The sequence below is a fragment of the Lycorma delicatula genome, chromosome 5 (assembly GCF_047948215.1).
Source record: "Lycorma delicatula isolate Av1 chromosome 5, ASM4794821v1, whole genome shotgun sequence".
Lineage (NCBI taxonomy): Eukaryota > Metazoa > Arthropoda > Insecta > Hemiptera > Fulgoridae > Lycorma > Lycorma delicatula.
The window spans coordinates 129,202,277-129,225,387 of record NC_134459.1 but is presented as its reverse complement, the minus strand read 5'-3'; the positions used below and the strand labels follow the sequence as shown (position 1 = coordinate 129,225,387).

General features: G+C 28.4%; 1 protein-coding gene across 2 annotated transcripts in view; it reads left to right on the top strand.

Annotated features, from left to right (window-relative positions):
• The window catches only part of LOC142325390 (fibroblast growth factor receptor homolog 1-like), a 194,376-nt gene that overhangs the window by 154,452 nt on the left and 16,813 nt on the right, over positions 1–23,111 (top strand). For both annotated transcript variants that reach the window (XM_075367110.1, XM_075367111.1), the window contains exons 12-18: positions 2,647–2,788; positions 12,094–12,223; positions 14,102–14,201; positions 16,477–16,705; positions 17,271–17,593; positions 18,640–18,833; positions 22,532–22,672. In XM_075367110.1, coding sequence (XP_075223225.1) covers positions 2,647–2,788; positions 12,094–12,223; positions 14,102–14,201; positions 16,477–16,705; positions 17,271–17,593; positions 18,640–18,833; positions 22,532–22,672 — 1,259 coding nt within the window. The remainder of the gene's footprint in view (positions 1–2,646; positions 2,789–12,093; positions 12,224–14,101; positions 14,202–16,476; positions 16,706–17,270; positions 17,594–18,639; positions 18,834–22,531; positions 22,673–23,111) is intronic.

The following is a 23,111-nucleotide window of genomic DNA, read 5'->3' as shown; positions in this document are numbered from 1 at the left end:
GCTTTTCTATACATGATATTTATGTAAACCTTATCTACTTATTGTAACTCTTATAAATTATATTATTGTTACTTCAATTTACAAATATAAATTCATTATATATATATATATATATACATAATCTTTCATCTTTATTTATATAAAATAGAACAATATTGGTGACTATCATCAGAAGTCAGAAGGAGAAAAGGAAACTAGATTAGGCATATAATTAGGTGAAAAGGAATAGTAAATACAATTCTTGAAGGCTCCGTTGAGTGAAAAAAAAGAGGCTGAGTCAATAAATAACATAAAGGGTACTGAAGGTTATGATGAGATGGAAAGAAAAGGATGGGACAGAAGTAGATAGATAACAGTGGTGCCAGGGACCTGCCACAGGCAGATCACCACATGATGATGAATAAGATTTCATTATAGAATGTTTTTAATTTACTTGAAATCCTTAAAAAAAAAATTGAATCAAAATAAAAACTATCCAGTAATTTTATAACTTAACTTCTAATTATAACATCTGTATAATACACAGAAGAGAAATTTAATATTTAAAAAAGAAATAACTTGAATACTTATTTTTATAACTTTTCACTGAATTTTTTAAATACATATTACATTATTAAATGATTTAATATTCATTACATTTTTTTTAATGCATCATAGGAGGAATATTTTATGTATGGTAAGTTCATTATGTTATATGATTTTAGAATAATTTAAACATAGTTTTTTATTGACCAATAATAATAAATTAACCACCAAACACAGAATTAAGTGAACAAACAGAACTTGATAAATGAGAAGTAACTGCTGATTCTTATATCATCTTTAGTTATGATTTTTAACTTAATTTATATAAATCATGTGGTTACATAATAAATTTGTTCTTTGCTCACCATTTTTTATAAATATTATAGTAAAAAAAAACTCCAGACTAAAAAAGTCTAAGCATTAAAAATGCCTTTTAACTAGCTAGATGTGTTTACTTTTATTATAATTAGCAGGTTTATTTATTAATTATATGAGAAATATTGATAAAATATGATTTGACTGTTGTTTTAATTTTTTTTTATTGTCACATTACATTTATTTTATTTATACTTAATACATATACCTCCCCTTTGTTAAATTACAAATAACTTGAATGTTTTAAATATTTACTACACTTTTCTGTATTTCTTTCAATAAAAAATTAAATGTAAAGAAAAAAGAAATATGACATTAATATGTTTTTTAGTTTTTTTCAAATAATTGCAATTTTTTCCTTGCACACTTTTAGCAAACCATCTAATAGTTTCCAATTTATATAGGTGAACAATTATTTATTTCTGGCAGACACAGAATTTTTAGCTGATCTTGAAAAACCTCAACTAATTTTTTTAATTAGATTATAGTAACCCCAATTATTTCTGTTTCTCATGTTAACTGTTAAGATGTTGATTTAGTAAGTGTATCTGTATTTTTTTATGAATTTTAAGTAGCTTTGACTCTTGTAGTCATTGTCACTATACATTTTTACAAATTGTTAATACAGTAATTCAGTGTTACACATTATATTATATATATTCCTTAAGGAACTAACAACAAATAGAAATGCACTTTTCTTACTTTACCTTAGACATTACTCATGCTTTAATACAATTTTCTTAACAATTACACTACTTTATTGAGATAACATCAGTTTTATTCCATAGTTTTTCTGAAATACAAGATTTATTTCTGTAGAAACAACCAAGATTTTCTGCAAAACATTTGAACTTCATTACACTAAATTGTTGATAATTTTAAAAAGACATAAAGAAGATTTTTTTAAATTATTAATATTTAATTATAAACTGAAATGAATTTAAACATCACATCACTTCCTTAATTTCATTGAAATAAATTCAAGCTCTATTGTAGTAATCCTCAGTGATACTAGTACTAGTATTCATGTGGTGCTATAATTACAACTAAGGTTACTGCTAGCACTTTTTTTTATTGGAAAGATGAAATAGAATGTGATAGAAAAGAGTATATTACACTCAAAATATATATCATTTTTATCCTCATCTAGAATAAATATTTCCAACTCCAAAATATATACCAGCATAACCACTAGGTAAATCAACAGTGATAAATTACATGGATGATAACAGAAGTATTAAAAGCCTTATTTACAATGTAACATTGAATTCAACTTGACCATTAAATAATAATTAATCATGTTAATTTCATCGCTACCCTTCATGGATATCAAAAAATTTTATAATTTTTTTTAATTTTCTTTCATAATATTTTATTTATTATTATCATAATGATTGTTTCTTGTCAACATGCTGTGTTTGTTTTGCATGTACTTTTGCCTGAACATTTTTTTTTTATTTTCTGAATTTATTATTTTTAATTTATTTATTTGTGTTGTTGAAAATTCTCTTTAATTATCATGTACGATTTAAATTGCATTTCACTATAATAGGTCAGATTATTTAACAATTTATTAACCAGTTTATATTACTGGTATATATTTAATGTATAATTACTAACTTTTGTATATATGTGTAACTATTTTGTTGTATTTATTTAATTGCCATTAGAATTTTATCATGTTAATTTCAGTCAAGGAATTTTGATTTACTACCACTGCATTCATTTATTTCTACTATTTTTCAGGCAACTAATGATGATAATTTAAAAAATCCAGAGATATTAGAATTGCGTAATGTAACACATGAAGACGAAGGTTGGTACACTTGTATGGCAAGCAATGGTCTTGGATTCACGTATGCCAGTGCATACCTAAATGTTGTTGATGGTAAATATAATAGATTTTAATAATTTAATATTGTAATATAGTTTATAGTCAGTCAAGTTTTATTCATTAAACTAATCTCATTAATATGCAATCAAATTTTTATCTGTGACTGAATATGGATATGTTTTTTTTTTTTGTCTTCAGTCATTTGACTGGTTTGATGCAGCTCTCCAAGATTTCCTATCTAGTGCTAGTCGTTTCATTTCAGTATACCCTCTACATCCTACATCCCCAACAATTTGTTTTACATACTCCAAATGTGGCCTGCCTACACAATTTTTTCCTTCTACCTGTCCTTCCAATATTAAAGTGACTATTCCAGGATGCCTTAGTATGTGGCCTATAAGTCTGTCTCTTCTTTTAACTATATTTTTCCAAATGCTTCTTTCTTCATCTATTTGCCGCAATACCTCTTCATTTGTCACTTTATCCACCCATCTGATTTTTAACATTCTCCTATAGCACCACATTTCAAAAGCTTCTAATCTTTTCTTCTCAGATACTCCGATTGTCCAAGTTTCACTTCCATATAAAGCGACACTCCAAACATACACTTTCAAAAATCTTTTCCTGACATTTAAATTAATTTTTGATGTAAACAAATTATATTTCTTACTGAAGGCTCGTTTAGCTTGTGCTATTCGGCATTTTATATCGCTCCTGCTTCGTCCATCTTTAGTAATTTTACTTCCCAAATAACAAAATTCTTCTACCTCCATAATCTTTTCTTTTCCTATTTTCACATTCAGCGGTCCATCTTTGTTATTTCTACTACATTTCATTACTTTTGTTTTGTTCTTGTTTATTTTCATGCGATAGTTCTTGCGTAGGACTTCATCTATGCCGTTCATTGTTTCTTCTAAATCCGTTTTACTCTCGGCTAGAATTACTATATCATCAGCAAATCGTAGCATCTTTATCTTTTCACCTTGTACTGTTACTCCGAATCTAAATTGTTCTTTAACATCATTAACTGCTAGTTCCATGTAAAGATTAAAAAGTAACGGAGATAGGGAACATCCTTGTCGGACTCCCTTTCTTATTAGGGCTTCTTTCTTATGTTCTTCAATTGTTATTGTTGCTGTTTGGTTCCTGTACATGTTAGCAATTGTTCTTCTATCTCTGTATTTGAACCCTAATTTTTTTTAAATGCTGAACATTTTATTCCAGTCTACGTTATCAAAAGCCTTTTCTAGGTCTATAAACGCCAAGTATGTTGGTTTGTTTTTCTTTAATCTTCCTTCTACTATTAATCTGAGGCCTAAAATTGCTTCCCTTGTGCCTATACTTTTCCTGAAACCAAATTGGTCTTCTCCTAACACTTCTTCCACTCTCCTCTCAATTCTTCTGTATAAAATTAAGATTTTTGATGCATGACTAATTAAACTAATTGTCCTGTATTCTTCACATTTATCTGCCCCTGCTTTCTTTGGTATCATAACTATAACACTTTTTTTGAAGTCTGATGGAAATTCCCCATTTTCATAAATATTACACACCAGTTTGTATAATCTATCAATCGCTTCCTCACCTGCACTGCGCAGTAATTCTACAGGTATTCCGTCTATTCCAGGAGCCTTTCTGCCATTTAAATCTTTTAATGCTCTCTTAAATTCAGATCTCAGTATTGTTTCTCCCATTTCATTCTCTTCAACTTCCTCTTCTTCCTCTATAACACCATTTTCTAATTCATTTCCTCCATATAACTCTTCAATATATTCCACCCATCTATCGACTTTACCTTTCGTATTATATATTGGTGTACCATCTTTGTTTAACACATTATTAGATTTTAATTTATGTACCCCAAAATTTTCCTTAACTTTCCTGTATGCTCCTTCTATTTTACCAATGTTCATTTCTCTTTCCACTTCTGAACACTTTTCTTTAATCCACTCTTCTTTCACCAGTTTGCACTTCCTGTTTATAGCATTTCTTAATTTCCGATAGTTCCTTTTACTTTCTTCATCACTAGCATTCTTATATTTTCTACGTTCATCCATCAGCTGCAATACATCGGCTCAAACCCAAGGTTTTCTACCGGTTCTCTTTATTCCGCCTAAGTTTGCTTCTGCTGATTTAAGAATTTCCTTTTTAACATTTTCCCATTCTTCTTCTACATTATCTACCTTATCTTTTTTACTCAGACCTCTTGCGATGTCCTCCTCAAAAATCTTCTTTACCTCCTCTTCCTCAAGCTTCTCTAAATTCCACCGATTCATCTGACACCTTTTCTTCAGGTTTTTAAACCCCAATCTACATTTCATTATCACCAAATTATGGTCGCTATCAATGTCTGCTCCAGGGTAAGTTTTGCAGTCAACGAGTTGATTTCTAAATCTTTGCTTAACCATGATATAATCTATCTGATACCTTCCAGTATCGCCTGGCTTTTTCCAAGTGTATATTCTTCTATTATGATTTTTAAATTGGGTGTTGGCAATTACTAAATTATACTTCGTGCAAAATTCTATAAGTCGGTCCCCTCTTTCATTCCTTTTGCCCAGCCCGTATTCACCCACTATATTTCCTTCCTTGCCTTTTCCAATGCTTGCATTCCAATCTCCAACTATTATTAAATTTTCATCTCCTTTTACGTGTTTAATTGCTTCATCAATCTCTTCGTATACACACTCTACCTCATCATCATCATGGGCGCTTGTAGGCATATAGACGTTAACAATCGTTGTCGGTTTAGGTTTTGATTTTATCCTTATTACAATGATTCTATCGCTATGCGTTTTGAAATACTCCACTCTCCTCCCTATCTTCTTGTTCATCACGAAACCTACTCCTGCCTGCCCATTATTTGACGGATATGTACATGTGTGTTATTGGCATATTATAAAAATATTCCATGTTTAATATTACATATATAAATATATTTTAATTTTCTTTTGCTGCTTGTTCCATCCCAACTTTGTGGTCATGAACCAGTTACTGATTGATAATTTTAAAGAACAGGATATTAGGTATTTATTCCTATAAATCTTTTACCCACCCTGGATTCACCATACTGAATGAATATCTTCAGATAGTAGAACAATATGAACATAATTTGAAACTATTGATTCAATAATTTAACTGTAAATGATATGTATAATTAATTTTTTTTGCTGATGTCATATTGTACAATTTACATCTAAAATCATTATTTCATGTCATTAACACAATGTTAATCATCATATTATTTTACAGCATCTTAAATTATTTTACTTAGTATAATGCATATTTATAATTATATTGTTAAACTTGTCAAGATTACAAACAAAGATTATTAATATTATTTCATTAAAATATTATAAAGGAAAATATCCTCAAGATTTTTGACGGGCAGTTATGTTCAATTTTTATATTTTCCTAAAGCATATATGATGTTTAATTCTTATCTGCAGTTGACTAAATTATAATACCATGTGACACTAAATATGGTACTCAGTAAATACTTCCATTTTACAAACCACTTGATGAAAAAAGAGAATTTTATATCATATTAAATTACAATGTTTTTTTCTGCATATATTACAGTAATATGCAATTTATTTGAAAAACCTATAGAAATTATGTCAAATTACACATAAAGGTACCTTTTTTGTACCTGCTTTCCTAATAGTGTAGTTTCAACATTCCAAAGCCTTGTTTAAAAACTTTAACTTAAATATATTTATGAACAATACATTTTATATCACTTCAGTACTTTTACATCAATATTTCCAGTCTTCAGTTTCAGTGTGATAACCAATTTAATAAAAAATGCTATTTTGGCTCTCAAAAATGGTAGGAAATTTATTTATGCTTAACTGTGTTTCAAAAACCCTTTTGTAACAAATACATAGTTTCATAATTCTAACTAACAAAAGGATTAACAAGTAGGATAAGAAAGGTTGTAGATAAAAGAAAAATTTCAATTAAGAGATGTATGCTTTTCTCCTCCCATCTGATATTTTAAAACACGGAAATAATGCAAGAAGGGATTCTAACAATATTATGACACACATCGTTCTTTCTTTTTCCTGTTTTAGCCTTCAGAACCACCATAAGGTATCAGTTCAGAGGATGAATGAGGATGATATGTATGAATGTAAATGAAGTGTAGTCTTATACAGTCTCAGGTTAACAATTCCTGAGATGTGTGGTTAATTGAAACCCAGCCACTAGAGAACACACTGGTGTCCACAATCTAGTATTCAAATCCGAATAAAATGAACTGCCTTTACTAGGATTTCAACCTTAGAAAATTATGACACACATGCCATAGGAGAAGACATCCTCCATGTTGCAGTTTCAGTCGCCACACCATCCCCTCTGTACCTAGCCCTTATGGGCTTTACCAGAGGTCATCTTCAGAACCTCGGCAAAAGTCATCTCTCAGCCTTGTTCTTGCCTCAATCAGGATACCACCAATGCAAATACCACATGTGATATTCTCATCGGTGTACTACTAGGAAATTAACTCTTTAAAACAAAATACATCTATGACGAGTCTTTAACAAGACTGAGTGACATGAAGGAACTGATGTCCACAATTATGACACACAAGGCAATCTAAAAACAAACAACCTTCAAGACTATCAATCCAACCCCACATTATAGCTAAAGGATGTCCAACTTTCAAATTTCAAATTCTTTTATTTCTTTCACTTTTACAAAATTAAAAATTAATGGAGTAATCGTAATACTAATCATAATTGTACTCTAAGGTTATCTATTCATAGTCTAGAACCAATATTAACATTGTTTTATAATACAATTTAATATTTATTACTTAACTTAACTTAATTATACTTAATTTATATGATTTATAATCGGAAATGAGTTTTGTAAAAGATGAAAAATAAGGTGTCCACAAGGGTCTTGCCCGTTTTGTGGCACCATTCCTTTTATATTAATCTGTTTAGTTAGAGTAAAGGGACAAAAAGGAAACAGTTTAATCTTATATAGGAGAATTGTTTTGGTTCAATTCATAATTTACTCTGGCGAAAACTTATCTTTTTTGCAGTTAAGTATAGAGAAGATCAATCTTCATCAAATATTTATGTATACTAATAAAACTTTCATCCAGTGCTATCCATTCAGTTATATATGTAAAAAATCTATTACTATGTTAAGACCAATAGTATAAAGCATTATAATTAATTAAATATATAATCATAAATCATGTAATTACATGGAACATACTTTCAGCATCATCAATATTAATTAGCCATCATCTTAATAGCTTTAAGAAAGTGTTTAGGTTCCTACTCGTCTTTATATCATTAGGGAGTATGTTATACAATCTAGGAGCAGTACTTGAAAAGAACTTCATATAACTCGTCTTATTTGCTCTGGGGACATATACATTCCTTTTACTTCTAAGTTCATACTCTGTTATCATACTATCTCTATGACCACTTCTGATAAAGAAAATTTTCATTACTTTATAAACATATAAATAATGTAGCAGTAATATAGACAATTCCCTAAATATTGGCAAAGAATGATCCGTAGTTCTTTTTTTACTTATCATTCTAACGAATCTTTTTTGGATTTTGATTTTGGAATCTAAATTTGTAACATAAGTTCCTCCCAACAACTGATGCCGTAGTCTAATCGACTATGCAGAATAGCAAAATAAAATCTCATGGTTATTTTTGGGGATAGTTTGTTTAAAAAATAAAATATCGTAAGATAGCTTAATAGTTTTTGCTTTACTAGCGCAATATGATTCTTCCAGGTTAGACCACTACCTAATACAATGCCCAAGTATTTACAAATATCACTTTGTTTGATCTCACTACATTCTTAACAATTGGATTTATTTATCACACATTTTTTAAATTTATATTTTATTGTAAGTGGCAATTTTATTTTCCCCCTTAAGCAGAAGTTGATATACAAAGTTTTTTCAATGCTCAAGATCATATAATGATTTGAAAAACATAACCGCAGTGCATCCAAATCTGATTGCATGTCCTCAGCCATTTCTATCCAGGTTTTGCAGACATAACACAAGGCAGTATCATCTGCAAACGCATATACATTACCTTTAAGTGGTGCCGAACAGACACTATTTACATATATTATGAATAGTATGGCTCCCAATACAGATCCTTGTGGGACTCCATATTGTATCCCAGCAAAATTACTTAAACACCCTTTTATTCTCACGCATTGTTTCCTGTTGATCAGATAGCTCTCAAACCAGTCAAATGAAACACCTCTAATACCACTCATCCACAGAATGCATAGAAGGACATTGTGGTCTACACAATCAAAAGCTTTTGTTATGTCTAAAAGTAGAGCGCTCACATATTTCTTATAATTTATGCCCTGAAATACTTGGGTAGCAAAATTTAAGATCGCCTTTTCAGTATTGCTCCCAGCCATGAATCCATATTGGTTTTTACTAAAAAAAGAAGTTTTATTGAGGTATGTTATTAATCTGTTCTTCATACATCTCTCATAAAATTTAGAGAAGATAGAGAATAGGGATATTGGTCTATATTGAGTAACAGAGTTTTTATCTCCTTTTTTAAAGACAGGTATTACTACTGCTTTTTTTTAAAGTGTCTGGGAATTTTCCAGATTGGAGGCTTATATTTACAAGAAAGGTTAAGACATGTGATATATGATCTACTGCTAATTTAACAATTTTTGGGCTTATTTCATCAATACCAGGGGATTTATTGTTTTTGAGATTTTTGATAAAATTTTCAATCTCAGCATTAAGGACAGGCTCAACGAACATTGATGACACTTCACATTTTATATTTGCTAGGTCATTATTTGTATCATTACAACCTTCATTTAATTGTTTACGTAAGTAACTTACAACATTTATGAAATAATTGTTAAATATGTTAGCTACTTGAAATGGTTCAGAGATATTTTTATTTTTTCCATTATTTAGTTCAATAACTTTATCTTTTCTTTTTTGACCATTTAAGGAATTAATTACTTCCCACTCCTTTTTAGAATTTCCTTTACATCTGTCAAACATGTTGTCATAGTATTTTTGTTTAGCCGATGTAATCTTATTTTAAGTTTATTCCTATATGTTTTATAATGTTTAATTAAATGTAAGTTATTTTTAATTAAATGTAAGATTTTTTAATGAAAATATCAAAAGCTGCTGACGCATCGTTATGCATATAAACATCCTGCCAGTCTACTTTAGCAATAAGGGAAGTGTATTTATGATAATCAATTGTAATAGCATTCATAATATTCTCATTTTTAAAAGTATTGGAATGTGTCACGTTAGAAATAGCGATATCCCAACGCCTATAAAACTATGATCTCTTATCTGCAAATGACACATTGAAACTATTTCATAATTATTTTTATTTTCTATTCTTGACAATAAGTGATCAATGCATGTTCCACTTGCAAGTTGTGTGGGTTCATTGACTAATGATTCAAAACCATGGCAGTTATAAATAGTTTTATACTCATCTATTAAGTAGGATTCGGAAAGTAGGTTTAAGTTAAAGTCACCAATTATTATGCAGTTATAAGAATTGATTTTAGACAGTACATCATTAAATTCATTTAAGAAGAGCCTCTTATTCTTACTATGTAACCTATATAGCGCAAGTATTGCATATTCAATACCATTGTGCACTAAGTCAATAAGAATTGCATCAGATGCAGAGATAAAGAAACCCTTTGGTAATTCAATTTAGATTTGATATAAACAATTATTCCACCTGACCTATAACCTTCATTGCAATTAGCTGTTATATCATAATTTTTTATTTCGTATAAAGATACTTCATTTGACATTATCCATATTTCCGATAAAAAAATTAAATCTGGCATGTTTATAAATTTAGATAAATTAACTAATAATTCATCAAAGTTCTCTCACAGATTACCAAAGTTTTAGTGAAGAATTTTAAATTCACAATTCATTAATTTATTAAAATTGGTAGAGATCATTAGAAATAATAAGAATTTATTTTAACATAAATAAGTGTGCTTATGGTAATTTGTTTAAGTCCTCTCCATTCCTAATCTGCCCAACTTTGTCTTTTTCATTCTTCTGCATAAGTATTTTCCCATCTCGTAGCCAAATGTACTTGTAACCTTTAGACTTTTTTGCCTGCCGAGCGAGCGCATATAGTTGTCTCCTTGGTGGACAGAGCGACTCATTTATGTACACCAGAGTATCAGTTGTTAATCCCATGTTTAACATAGTGATAAATTTTTTATCTCATTTCTTCTTCATGAAATTTTCCTTATCCCTCCTTCTGACAAACTTGACAATGATTCCGTCGGACATATTATTTTTCCCTGGCAATCTGTGACAAGCATCAATCATCTCATCCGTAACTTGGAAACCAGTTACATCTCCCACTTTTTTAATTATATCAACAACATCTTTTTTGGGGATACCATGAATTTCTATCATACTTTTATGACTATATTGCTCCACATCCTCAAGTCTGAACTCAAGCTGTTTAACTTGTTGACAGAGATTATGGTTTTCAGCTGTCAAATTCTCAATTTTTTAAACAAACTCTTCTAATTTTAGTGTCTGGTCAGCAATGATTTTTGAGTTATCATCAATTCTTTTTATGTAGGAAGTCTGACAATTCATTCATATCACTTATCATACGTTTCTGGGCTCTCTTTAATTCATTTATAGCAAACATCACGTCATCAAGTGTAAAATTGTTTCCTTGTACAGCAGTTTCTAGTTGAAGATTTTTTCTTTTGTTTAAGGTACAATGTTCACAACTCCAAATTTCATTATTTAATGTTAACAATTCAATGTCACCTTTGCTCATATTTTTACAGCTTGTATGAACTAATCTCTTGCAGTCAGTGTAAGCTATTTTACTATGTTTAGTGGTTATATTTTTATTACAAACTCCACATTTAGGCATGATGTTGGCGTAAACAGCAATGTATGAAGAATAATAAACTAATAATAAATTTTGAATAATAGACGGCTTATAGATCCTCTGTTAATATGTATTCACATTGAACACAAAATTAAGTTTCCCTAGAAATACTGTTCCATTTCATTATACAATTACCATCAATCACTACCATGAAAATAAGACTCAGCATTTCAGCACTTATCAAACACCAACACGCTAATCGCTCCCGATGTTTAATCCTCAAACTCTGAATCAAAACTATAAAAGTTATACTATAACTCAAAACCAAATATTTATTATGCTTTTAAATATAACTTTGGAATTAGATCATAATGTTTGCTAACTTCCTATTATGGGAATATCATATTATAATCTTTTTATGAATTTTGTTGTAGATTCAGTTTTTTGAGTTTTTTAAAATTATTTTTGTTTTAGAACTTGAACAACCAGTAATTCAAGCACCTGCTCCTCAATCAACAATAGTTAACATAATAGCTGGTGTATTATGTGTCATGTTTCTTATATGTGTGTGTATTATGATGAACATACTTCGGAGGCTCAAAAGGTATTATGATTACTTTTTAAAAAATTGTATGTTTCTGAGAACTGGGATATTTAATTTTGACAAATTTTTCATTTTTTGGTGAAAATGCAAATTTTTTTATGTATTATATATCATATATTTTTATATTATACATCATAGTTTATGATAGCAATTTTATGAAAAAAGATAGAAAAATAATAGATGTATATTAAAATGTACTTGATAAGTAGAACATTTTAATTAATAGTCTTAGGCAGGATATAAGTTTTTTGATTATTTGTTCATCTGAACAGCATTTATTATATTAACAAAAAAAAATTTACTTTACAATCTTAAAATATGCATATGGAGGGGGATACCCAAAAAAAGAGAATTATTTTCTTTAAGCAAGTGAGTTGGCAATGCTGCTTTCTCCTGCTAGATACAGTGAATAAAATGAAAATTAAAGCTTATGTTGGAAAAGATGAGACTGCATTATTACCAAACCTGAAAACATTTACACCCATCTAATAGGACCACAATAATTATTGTTATCCTTTTATTTATGCACATTTAATTTTAATTACCGTTTTCATGTTTTATAAGTTATAATTCATTATTACGCAATTAGGATTAATAATTCAATAAATATTGAAAAAGCAAGAATTTTAATTTAGGTATATTTTTTAAGATAAATTTCTTAACTAGTGCCTGAATGAATATTATATTCATAATTACACTAAATTATATGTACAATATTTAGAATGTTTTTATTTAGAAATTTTTATTATTTAAAATTTTTTAATTTTTTTTACTATTTTTTTTGTTATATGGCATTGACTTCTAAGGTCATTAGCCCTCGTCACATTCTTAAAAGAGGTTTATATCACCATCATAGTTGTCATATGTAACGGTGTAAACGACCCTTACATTTTATTTAAGAACATCAAAATTTACAAAACATTTAATCACAAAACACTAAATATCACTTATGAGGTGTAAAGAGCCCCAAACTTAAAATTAAAGATAAATAAAACACAAATATATGAATGGAAAAGGAAGGCTCCACAATACCAATATCTCCTTCTTTTTTTTTAAGCACTCTTAGGGCAACCAGAACCACTGTTAAGCAGCACATTAGTCTCCCTAGGATCCCGTAACAGTTGACTCCCCCCCTATAAATAGTCCCTTAGGATGTAACCAATCAGGATCCCGCCCTGCGTCTTAAGAGCAATCTGACCACCTGTTCAGGGTGGCTAAAGAACTCCTTGGCGGAGAGGCTGCCCTCTCCGCCAATTTTTAGTATAATTAATTTAGATAAAAGAGAAATACATTGCATAGCATTGATTGATTTACTTTTATGGTTTTGGTACTTATCAGTTTTTTAAAAATGTTTTGTTAACTTAAGACAAATCATCAATAATGTATTAAAATTATGCAAAATTATTATGTAAAATTTCTGTTTTAATATATTACAAATACTGTTTATAAATATTAAAAAAGAAAAAAAATTGATAAAAAGAATACACAACAAGTATAAAGAAACTTATCAAACAAACAAATTGTAATACAAACAAGTTGTAATACCAATTTTTGGTCAAAAGATTAAATTATCGTAATATTTTTTAAACATCAAAAATCCACCTATTCCAATTTTTTTTAATAAAAATGGAAGATTATGGAAAATGAATAAAGAAGTTAATATCACTTAATTATGTAGCCATAGAAAGTAACTAGTATTACAGGGAACACATCCATATAAACAAGCTGTCTTAGAAGGTTTAAATTTATCTTTTCAATTATTTTTTTCATTTAGAAAATAAATTTGTTTTCAGTAATGATTAGTATCATGGTACTTAAGACTCCCATGTATTTTTTTACTAATTTCTTTGATAACTTTTCTTTATTCTTAATTTACAGGGAAAAATTAAAAAAATTATTGGCTATGGAAACAGCTACTCAATGGACTAAGAAAGTTATTGTTGAAAAACCGATTTCTAACGCTAAGGATGCTTCATTAGTAAGTAAATTTTTTTTTTTATAATGTTATGTAACTGTGATTCTATTGATTTTCTTTGTGCATAACTATATTATTATCTTACTCTTTATTAGTGACTTGTCTTAGATGAATAAATGTTTTTAAGTTTTTGTTTATGTTAAATTTTTAATATGACTAAACATGTTTTACTGACAACAATGTTTTAAGATTAAAAATTAAAAATAGACAAACGGTAATAATAGTAATAATTATCATACATTTTTTCACAGCTAACATACACAATTTGCAAACATGTAAAAAGCAAAATATAGAGGAACTGAAATTAAAGATTTTCAATAAAAACTAATTATGTAGATCATTTGTTCTCAAAGGGGCAATAACGCCACCTTGTGGACACTGGAGGCCTTCAGGGGAGGGCGGTAGAAGGCCCACAGAAAATTGACAGCATTCAGACAATGGCTGATTAAAAAAAAAAATGGTAAAAATTATGTTTTCCTGATATTTCAAACTAAAATTAAACACCTACTACACTAGTAGAAAAAATGAAAGGGACACCTATATTTTATGATAAAAAATTATTGTATTCAAACTACTTTAACTTTGCAACCCAGAGGCTTAGAGAGATGAATAAAAAAAATTAAAGCTTGAATACTCTACTTTTTGATAGTGTACATCAGATTTAAAAAAACATCAAATTAAAAAAAAAAATCTAAAAAAAATTTTAAATGTAAGTTTCAACTCTCATTTACTCTTATTCAACTCTCATTTAAAATGTAAGTTTCAACTCAGAAATAAGATATGCCACGTTTAAAAATAATAATTGTAACTGCTGTTTTTAAGATGAGCTCTTAAAAACAGCAACTGCAATTATTATTTTTAACAGATGGTAACTTTAAAAATTTTGGAGGCACTAGAAAAGTTTTGATTCTCAATGTGGGTGGTAGGAAAAAAGTTTGAGAATCAATGATCTAGATGAATGATATGCCAATAAATAAGACATCTATTTTTTAAGACAGTGTGGTTCAAAAGAATGAAAGAAACAAGAAGACCATAACAACCAGATTTATACAGTAAATTAAATGTAAAATATTATATAGAAAAATATTGTTAAAATGATTAGAGATTTTAATGTACTGTTAATGGAAAATTCAGAATTCAAATGAATTTATGTACTATAAGAAAGTAAAGAAAAATTAAGCTTTCAGCAAAATGTGAAAATAATGAAATGCATTAGTACAACTTTTAATCCTCTGATGCATGCTTCTGTAGTAGAAAGTGCTATTCATTGATGCTGCAGGTTTCAGTAAAACTAAATCAATAAGTTTAGATGAGTTTGTTATAATTTTCTGCATACCTTTAATTACTATTTCTTTTAAAGTAAAAATTTATTTTGTTTCTAAAAAATTAATAATTGCATATTCAAAAATTTGAAGTGAATTGAATGAATGCTTTGTCTGGAAAAGAATCAAAAAAGGTTGGAAAAACTTTTTCACATATATAAAATGAACTGCACTTTTGACAGTGTAAACATTTTTCTACATTTATTTTTAAAAGTTTCATAACTTTACAAATAGAACATTTCAGTAATAACTGATTATTATTAGAATAAAATTCTGATGAATTTTAGTTGAATTATAAGAAACTAAATTCAGTAAAACGTTCTTGATTAAATTTTTGCTTAGATTGTATATATTGGTATGTTTAAAGTTAACTGTATTTACTGGACCTTCTTAACTGATCAGAAATAAATATAGAAGGGTTGGCTTAACTCAGTAGGCACCTGAGCCTTTAGCTTGGCATTTTGTAGTATCATCAAGTAGGACACTTTTTACAAACAAAGGATTGCTACCTTACTAATCTCCAGTAAAGAAGAGGCTGGCTATCAGAAGGTGTTATCATGGAGTCACAAGTTGAAGCAGGACAGCTGATCCGCTCCCATGACACTTGTCTGTGGAGGATGAAATGAAGAATAAGAAAAGGGGTGAGAATGGGAAGGGAAAAGTACAATGGTACAGTGAGTGAAGCAGATGCATCTGACCATCAGATCAAAAGGATAAAGATATAAAATCAAGTTTTATAAGAGAAAATTATACTATTATAAATATAAAAACAAATAAAAAGCAAACATAACTGATGTACAACCAGGCACTCAAGATAATTCGCTCACTTTTACAATATTGAAAAGTATACTTCCAATATTATAGTTTTTACATTATTATTGTTCTATTTATTAACATTTTGTCATACTTTTATGTTTTATGGTTTACTGTTATAATTTGTTCTTGTTTTATTGTAGATGATGCCGGTTGTTAAAATAGAAAAACAAAAGTCACGTGGTAAACTAGATTTGATGTCTGTATCTGAATATGAACTTCCATTAGATTCTGAATGGGAATTCCAAAGAGATGACTTAACTCTTGGTAAAAGTCTTGGAGAAGGTGCCTTTGGTAAAGTAGTCAAAGCAGAAGCCCAAGGAATCTTACAACAGGGAATTTCGGCTGTCGTTGCAGTTAAAATGCTTAAAGGTAAAAATCATTTGAATGTGTTTCTAATTTGTTTTCTTCAGTTTAGACTGATTTATCTAATTTAATTTTAATTTAATTGTGTACAATTGTGATACTTGTAAAAGCAAAAATAAAGCAGAATATTAATTTCAAAACAGATTTTAAATTAGATTTTTTATGCTTGAAAAATGTAGTGTTTTTAATTGATGTACTTGTTAATTCATTCTCTTAAACTAAGCATTCAACTAAAATTGAGTATTAATAAACAATAATGTACAGAAAGTTTTTATTTGTGATAGTCTGCGTAAGGTTAAAAATATTATTTTTGTCATTATAAAATTTGAGGTGTAAATTTTAGTAATTTTTTTAAGTAATTAAGTGGTAATCCACTTAATTTTTTAAAATGTTTTCTGTAATAAGGTATCTAAGTAGTTAGCGTACATTTCTAGTAACTTTTTATAGCTCTGTATTAAGGACATTATAATGATGCACAGCTTCTTTGAAGTTTTCCATTTCTTAGAAGTTTATTGAAAACAATTATGAAATAATTTATTCAATATTTCTTTAACTATAATTTTTTTTCCAGAGGGTCATACTGATTCAGAGATGATGGATTTAGTATCAGAAATGGAAATGATGAAAATGATTGGTAAGCACAGGAATATTATAAACTTATTAGGATGTTGCACACAAGGTGGTCCATTATATGTTATTGTGGAATTTGCACCGCACGGTAACTTACGAGATTTCCTACGGCAGCATAGGCCATCATCTGGTTATGAACCAGCTATTGGTACTAATAATGAAAATGGCAATTTACAGTCAAGTAAAAATACATTAACACAAAAACAGCTTGTATCATTTGCATATCAAGTTGCCAGAGGGATGGAATATCTTGCATCAAGAAGGGTAAGGAATTCATTAATTTAATTTATTTTATATGAGTCTTTACCTAAAGATTACCAAAATATATTCATTAAAAGCTGTAAACTTATAAAAAAACTAATTGATTTCATCTTCTTAAAACAAATCTCCTACTGCATTGTTATATTACTATTTTAATGCTCAAAAACACTGCTGGAGGTCACTTCCCATCAGCAGTCTCATCAGAAAGTCCTGCAATACTTCTTAAATCTCCTCTACTCTTTGAATTTTTCACTTTGAGCTTTAGTATAATTTTGGGAATAAAGAAGAGTTGTAGAAGGTGTATCAGATAGGTAAATGAAATGTATAAGTGAATTATTCATAAATGATTTTATGAATTTTAATAGTAAACAGTAGACTGGCTCTTTTGTGATATTGAAGACGCATGCAGCTGCACATTTCTTTATCATACTCCATTTGGTAACTTTGTCATAATTGATTTTCATTGAATCAACTGCATTTGTTTATCTTTAGAATTTGTAGTTTTCCAAAAATGTTTTTTTGTTTACAAAAAGAGGAAATAGTTCCTCTATTACATTATAATAAAAGTACTGACTAGATTTTTCTTATAGGATAGACATGACAATACATAGTTATCTTCCATGATAAACTTGTGTGTTGTATCCTGATTAGACCATAAAGTTGTAAAAATGGAAGTCTTGTGTTGTATCCTGATTAGACCATAAAGTTGTAAAAATGGAAGTCTTGTGTTGTTAAGTTTATACAATATTCATGTACACAAAAAAAATCACCAGATGATAATGACACACTCTCTAGTTCTTATCATCAAGCCTTTGTATTAAAGAAACACAGAAAATATTTGCTTGGTGTTTTATTGTTCATCTGGGGAATCTTCTGGTTGTAAGGCAGAGTGCTAAAACACCAACTTGCAGTTTTATGGAATCTGTAACATTTTATTTTTTTCCTTCCCTTTACTACAAACTAATTTTTTACTATCATTACAGTAAAATAACTTAGGTATTATTTTTTTAGTATATTTTAATTTTTTAATCTATTTATTTTAATTTCAGTGTATCCACAGAGATTTGGCAGCACGTAATGTTCTTGTAAGTGATAATTATATATTGAAAATAGCCGATTTTGGACTTGCAAGAGATATTCATAGTCATGACTATTATCGTAAAACAACTGATGGACGGTTACCTGTTAAATGGATGGCACCTGAAGCTCTCTTTCATAGGGTGTACACAACACAATCTGATGTGTATGTATAACTTTATTTTCTGTTTATGTACTCAATATTCCAAAATGATTTTAAATGTGCTTATTTTAATAAATTACTTGATAAATTTAAATGATTTTTTTTTTTTTTGGAAAGCTCAACTAAGTATTTTTCAACATATGTACTTGTTTTCAAGTCAGCACTGGTCAAAAATATTAAAATATTTATTTATGTACAAGAATTTTTCAAAAAGTAACATCCCATTTGTATTTAAATTTATTTGAGATCAGATATAAAAATCAAGGAAAAAATTAATTATACTCTTTTTTCTGTTTAATACTGAAATTAGATAAGCATTTTTTCAGTGGTAAACAACCTGGCAAAATCATTTCTGTTAAATACCAAATAAATCAGTAGAACTTTCTGTACATTCAAAAAAATTACTTTCTAATTCCTTAACTTTATAGACAAAACACATTCCTTCAAGATATTCATTTACTTTTCCAAATAAGTAAAAGTCATGGAGAAAGGTTCAGGGCCCTCTAGTAGTTTCAAAGGTATTTCAAAAGAAAGACAATGGTTTCTATGACATTTGGGTGTATATACTCAAGCTGGGGAAAGATTCAGTGTGGAGTCTACAGGGATGTTTTTAAGTGTCCTATGAAGGTTTCTGAAAGTCTCTTTATAATGATTAGTATTGATAGTCATTCCTTGCTCTAAAATGTCAACAAAATACTACCTGTACAAAACATTACTGCTCGTTGTTGATGAAACTGGTCTATTAACATATGTTTCATTAAATACTGCTGCAGCTATTACCAAAATTTTTATTTTAACATATATTTTTCATTTTTTAACACATCGATTACAGTATTTTTTTTAATGCATGTAATGTTTTTGTGTTACAAGTTTTCATTGTCCAGTATTTGCAACTCCTCTGGTGTTACAGGATACAAGGCGTATCCTTAGGTAATTTTATAAATTTGTGTAAGCTTTCACCGCTTCTGACACCATCTGTCAGTCACAGAACTAATTGTGTTACTTAGCTTTATTATGAGCGACACAAGCTACACAACTCAGACTCTAGGGAAATTGAGGAGAGAATAAGATGCCTCATCATAAAATATCGGTACAGGATATATTTCACCAGAACCACATGTTAACATCTATGATTTCTGGCCTGTATGTTTGCATTAATCTTTCATGGATTTCATGAGGTTTTATTTGTTTCATTTTGAACTGAAAACACACTGAGAGGCCAGTGCAATGTTATTTAATACAGGAGGACTAGTAACATTTTCCCCTCTGTTTGATTAAAATGGCTTAAGTAACATCCATGACAACAGATTTGGAACAGATCATAGTTTCTGAACACACACTGTATTTTTTTTTAAGTAACTAGGCCGCACTGAGTAGAAAGAAGTTTAGCAGTCGACTTTCATATGCACCAAACCTGATATTATTTATTGTTTTTAAAGATTGTTACGTTTGTTTTCATAGGCCCAATTCTAGCACTAATCTGGAGTACAAAATATTGTTTTGTATGATATCAGTACTTCAAAGTTTAATATTTTTTGTAAATTGTATTCAAAAATTTACAATGAAATTGTAAACCATACAATAAGAGTCTCTCAGATATCATTTCTTCTGCTCAAAGAACAAACATTTCTGTAATATAAATAAAACTGTTTTTAATAAAATAATACTGATATCAAAAAAGGTAAGACAGTACATTTCTATTAATAAAATCTGTCATTAATTTAAAATTTTGTTAAAAAAAATACATGTTAATTAAATGTAACAGACAATAGATATACAATAATAGATAATAAATAAGCATTCCATATAATAAGAAAAAATATAAAATTTGTTACAAAACTCTTACCAGCCTGATTTCATTTATTAAACAACGAATAATACATATCACATTTACAGAAATAATACAATCCTTATGATTATTTGTTGTTTAATAAATTAAATCGGGCCGGTAAGAGTTTTGTAACAAATTTTTCTTATTACATGAAACGCTTAAACATTGTTTATTACATATTATTGTATATCTATTGTCTATTACATACAAATATGTATTTTTTTTTAAACAAAATTCTAAATTAATAACAGATTTTGATAATATAAATGTAGTGCCTTACCTTTTTGGATATCAGTATCATTTTATTAAAAGGTTTTATATTATAGAAATGTTTATTCTTTGAATGGAAGAAATGATATCTGAGAGACTCTTACTGTACAGTTTACAATTCAGTGTAATTTTTTTTGGATAACACTGCGTTTTGTTAGGGTATTCTTTTATTTTTTTATGAATTACTAATTGTTATCTTATGGATTTATTATTAAAATTTATTGCCTTTCTAAAACAAACAAATTGAATTTCACAGCCAATTTTTTTATTGATAGTTGTTATATCATTCACTTCATACCATATTTCTCCTTTATTTTAATAAAACTAATATAATGACCTTTATGAATCGAAGATCCATGATGTAATATTGCACTTATTAGTTTGTAAGTGTAGGGTTTCAATTAACCACTCATCTCAGGAATGGTCGAACTGAGACTGTACAAGACTACAACTTCATCTACACACATACATCATCCTCATTCATCCTCTGAATTATTATCTGAATGGTAATTACCGGAGGCTAAAGAGAAAAAAGAAAGTTTGTGAGTGTAATCCTTGATTTTTTTTGTTAAATTCAATTATATGAATCAAATTCATTTCTGTTTTATTTATTCCTTTTTTAATAAAACAAGTATAAGCTCCTTTTTTTAAAAAAAAGACATGATGAGAATTAAAAAAAATGTTTCATCTTCAGTACTTTCATTTACATAATAGCATTTACTATTAAAATAAGCTGTAGTATATTACCTTTTAAATTTTATTATTTCAAGTACATCATCAAGTTTTTGTACACTACCTAGTACTGTCAAGTAGTGCCATCTAGCGGTGCGATACTTATAGTCAATGTAAAAAATGAATAAAATTACATATTCAAATCCCATTGTACATAAAATGAAAAATAAACTGTTGTGTAACAAAATTCGAGGTATTTTTTGAAAGTATTCTTAATTATTAATCTAATTGAACTGAAATATAATGTTTTCACGCTTATTTTTCCCCCATTTTCATTTCACTGTTAGGTTAGATTATGTTTATAACTGTAAACTTAGTTCGTTGACTTCGTTGCCTCTTACCGATGAAGTTCTAATGAACTCCATGAAAATTGTATTTATTGTTTTTTTTATTGATTGTTTTAATATATTTTACTTTTCACTGGGTTTTTATAAGAAATAATATCTCCAATAAAAATTTAAGATCTTAAATATAGGATTTGCAAAATTCTTTTAACCTGTCAATTGAAAAAATATGTATGAAACAGTTTTCAAAGAAGCAATCTCCTATTTTCATTAATTAATTAATTATATTTTGTGATATTTCACAACATGATTTTAGAAGTTGAGATTTTAATTTCCAGTAGACATATTTGTCTAAATATTCCTAGTAATCACATTAATCACTTTTGTAGCATATTTTATTATTTCCATAAACATTAGAAACTGTTTTGAAACTTTCTTCTTAAATAATTTCTTTTTTTAGTTAATAATTGTAATACCCTTATTATGCTTTGATCAAATCTCAGATGACTTATGACAAAACACAATTGCCCTTTCATTATTTTTAAAGTTGTTGATTTTTTAAAAATACTTTTTTGCCATTTCAGTTGGTCATATGGTGTCCTTTTATGGGAAATAATGACATTAGGTGGTACTCCATATCCTTCTGTACCCAGTATGGAAAAATTATTTCAGTTACTACGAGCTGGACATCGAATGGAAAAACCACCTTGCTGTTCTCTTGAAATGTAAGAATTCAAATTCACAGTACTTTATTTACAATTAAATTTATTTATTTTTAATTATAGTGTAATATTAAATATTTTTTTTTGATAAACACTTTTTACATGTATAAGTAGTTCTAAAATGAACGTATACACGTAAAGAGTATGATTTAAATTAAATGGCACAGTAGAGTACTTGATATAAAGTGAAAGTAATTCAAGAATACGTGTCTAAAGCAAGATCAACAATTGTATCAACAATCTTGGTGACTAAGACTCTTTCAATAACTTTAAATATTAAAGTCATTTTCAGCACCCTAACATGTATAAATTGATACCTCACACAACTACGTTTGTTACTTTTAACATGATTCCCAAAGTGTGAGTCAAATTTCAATTTTATAAAAAATCTAAAGCAGTCTTGTTTATAATAAAAAAGGGAAAGAAAAAAATGTTAATAAAT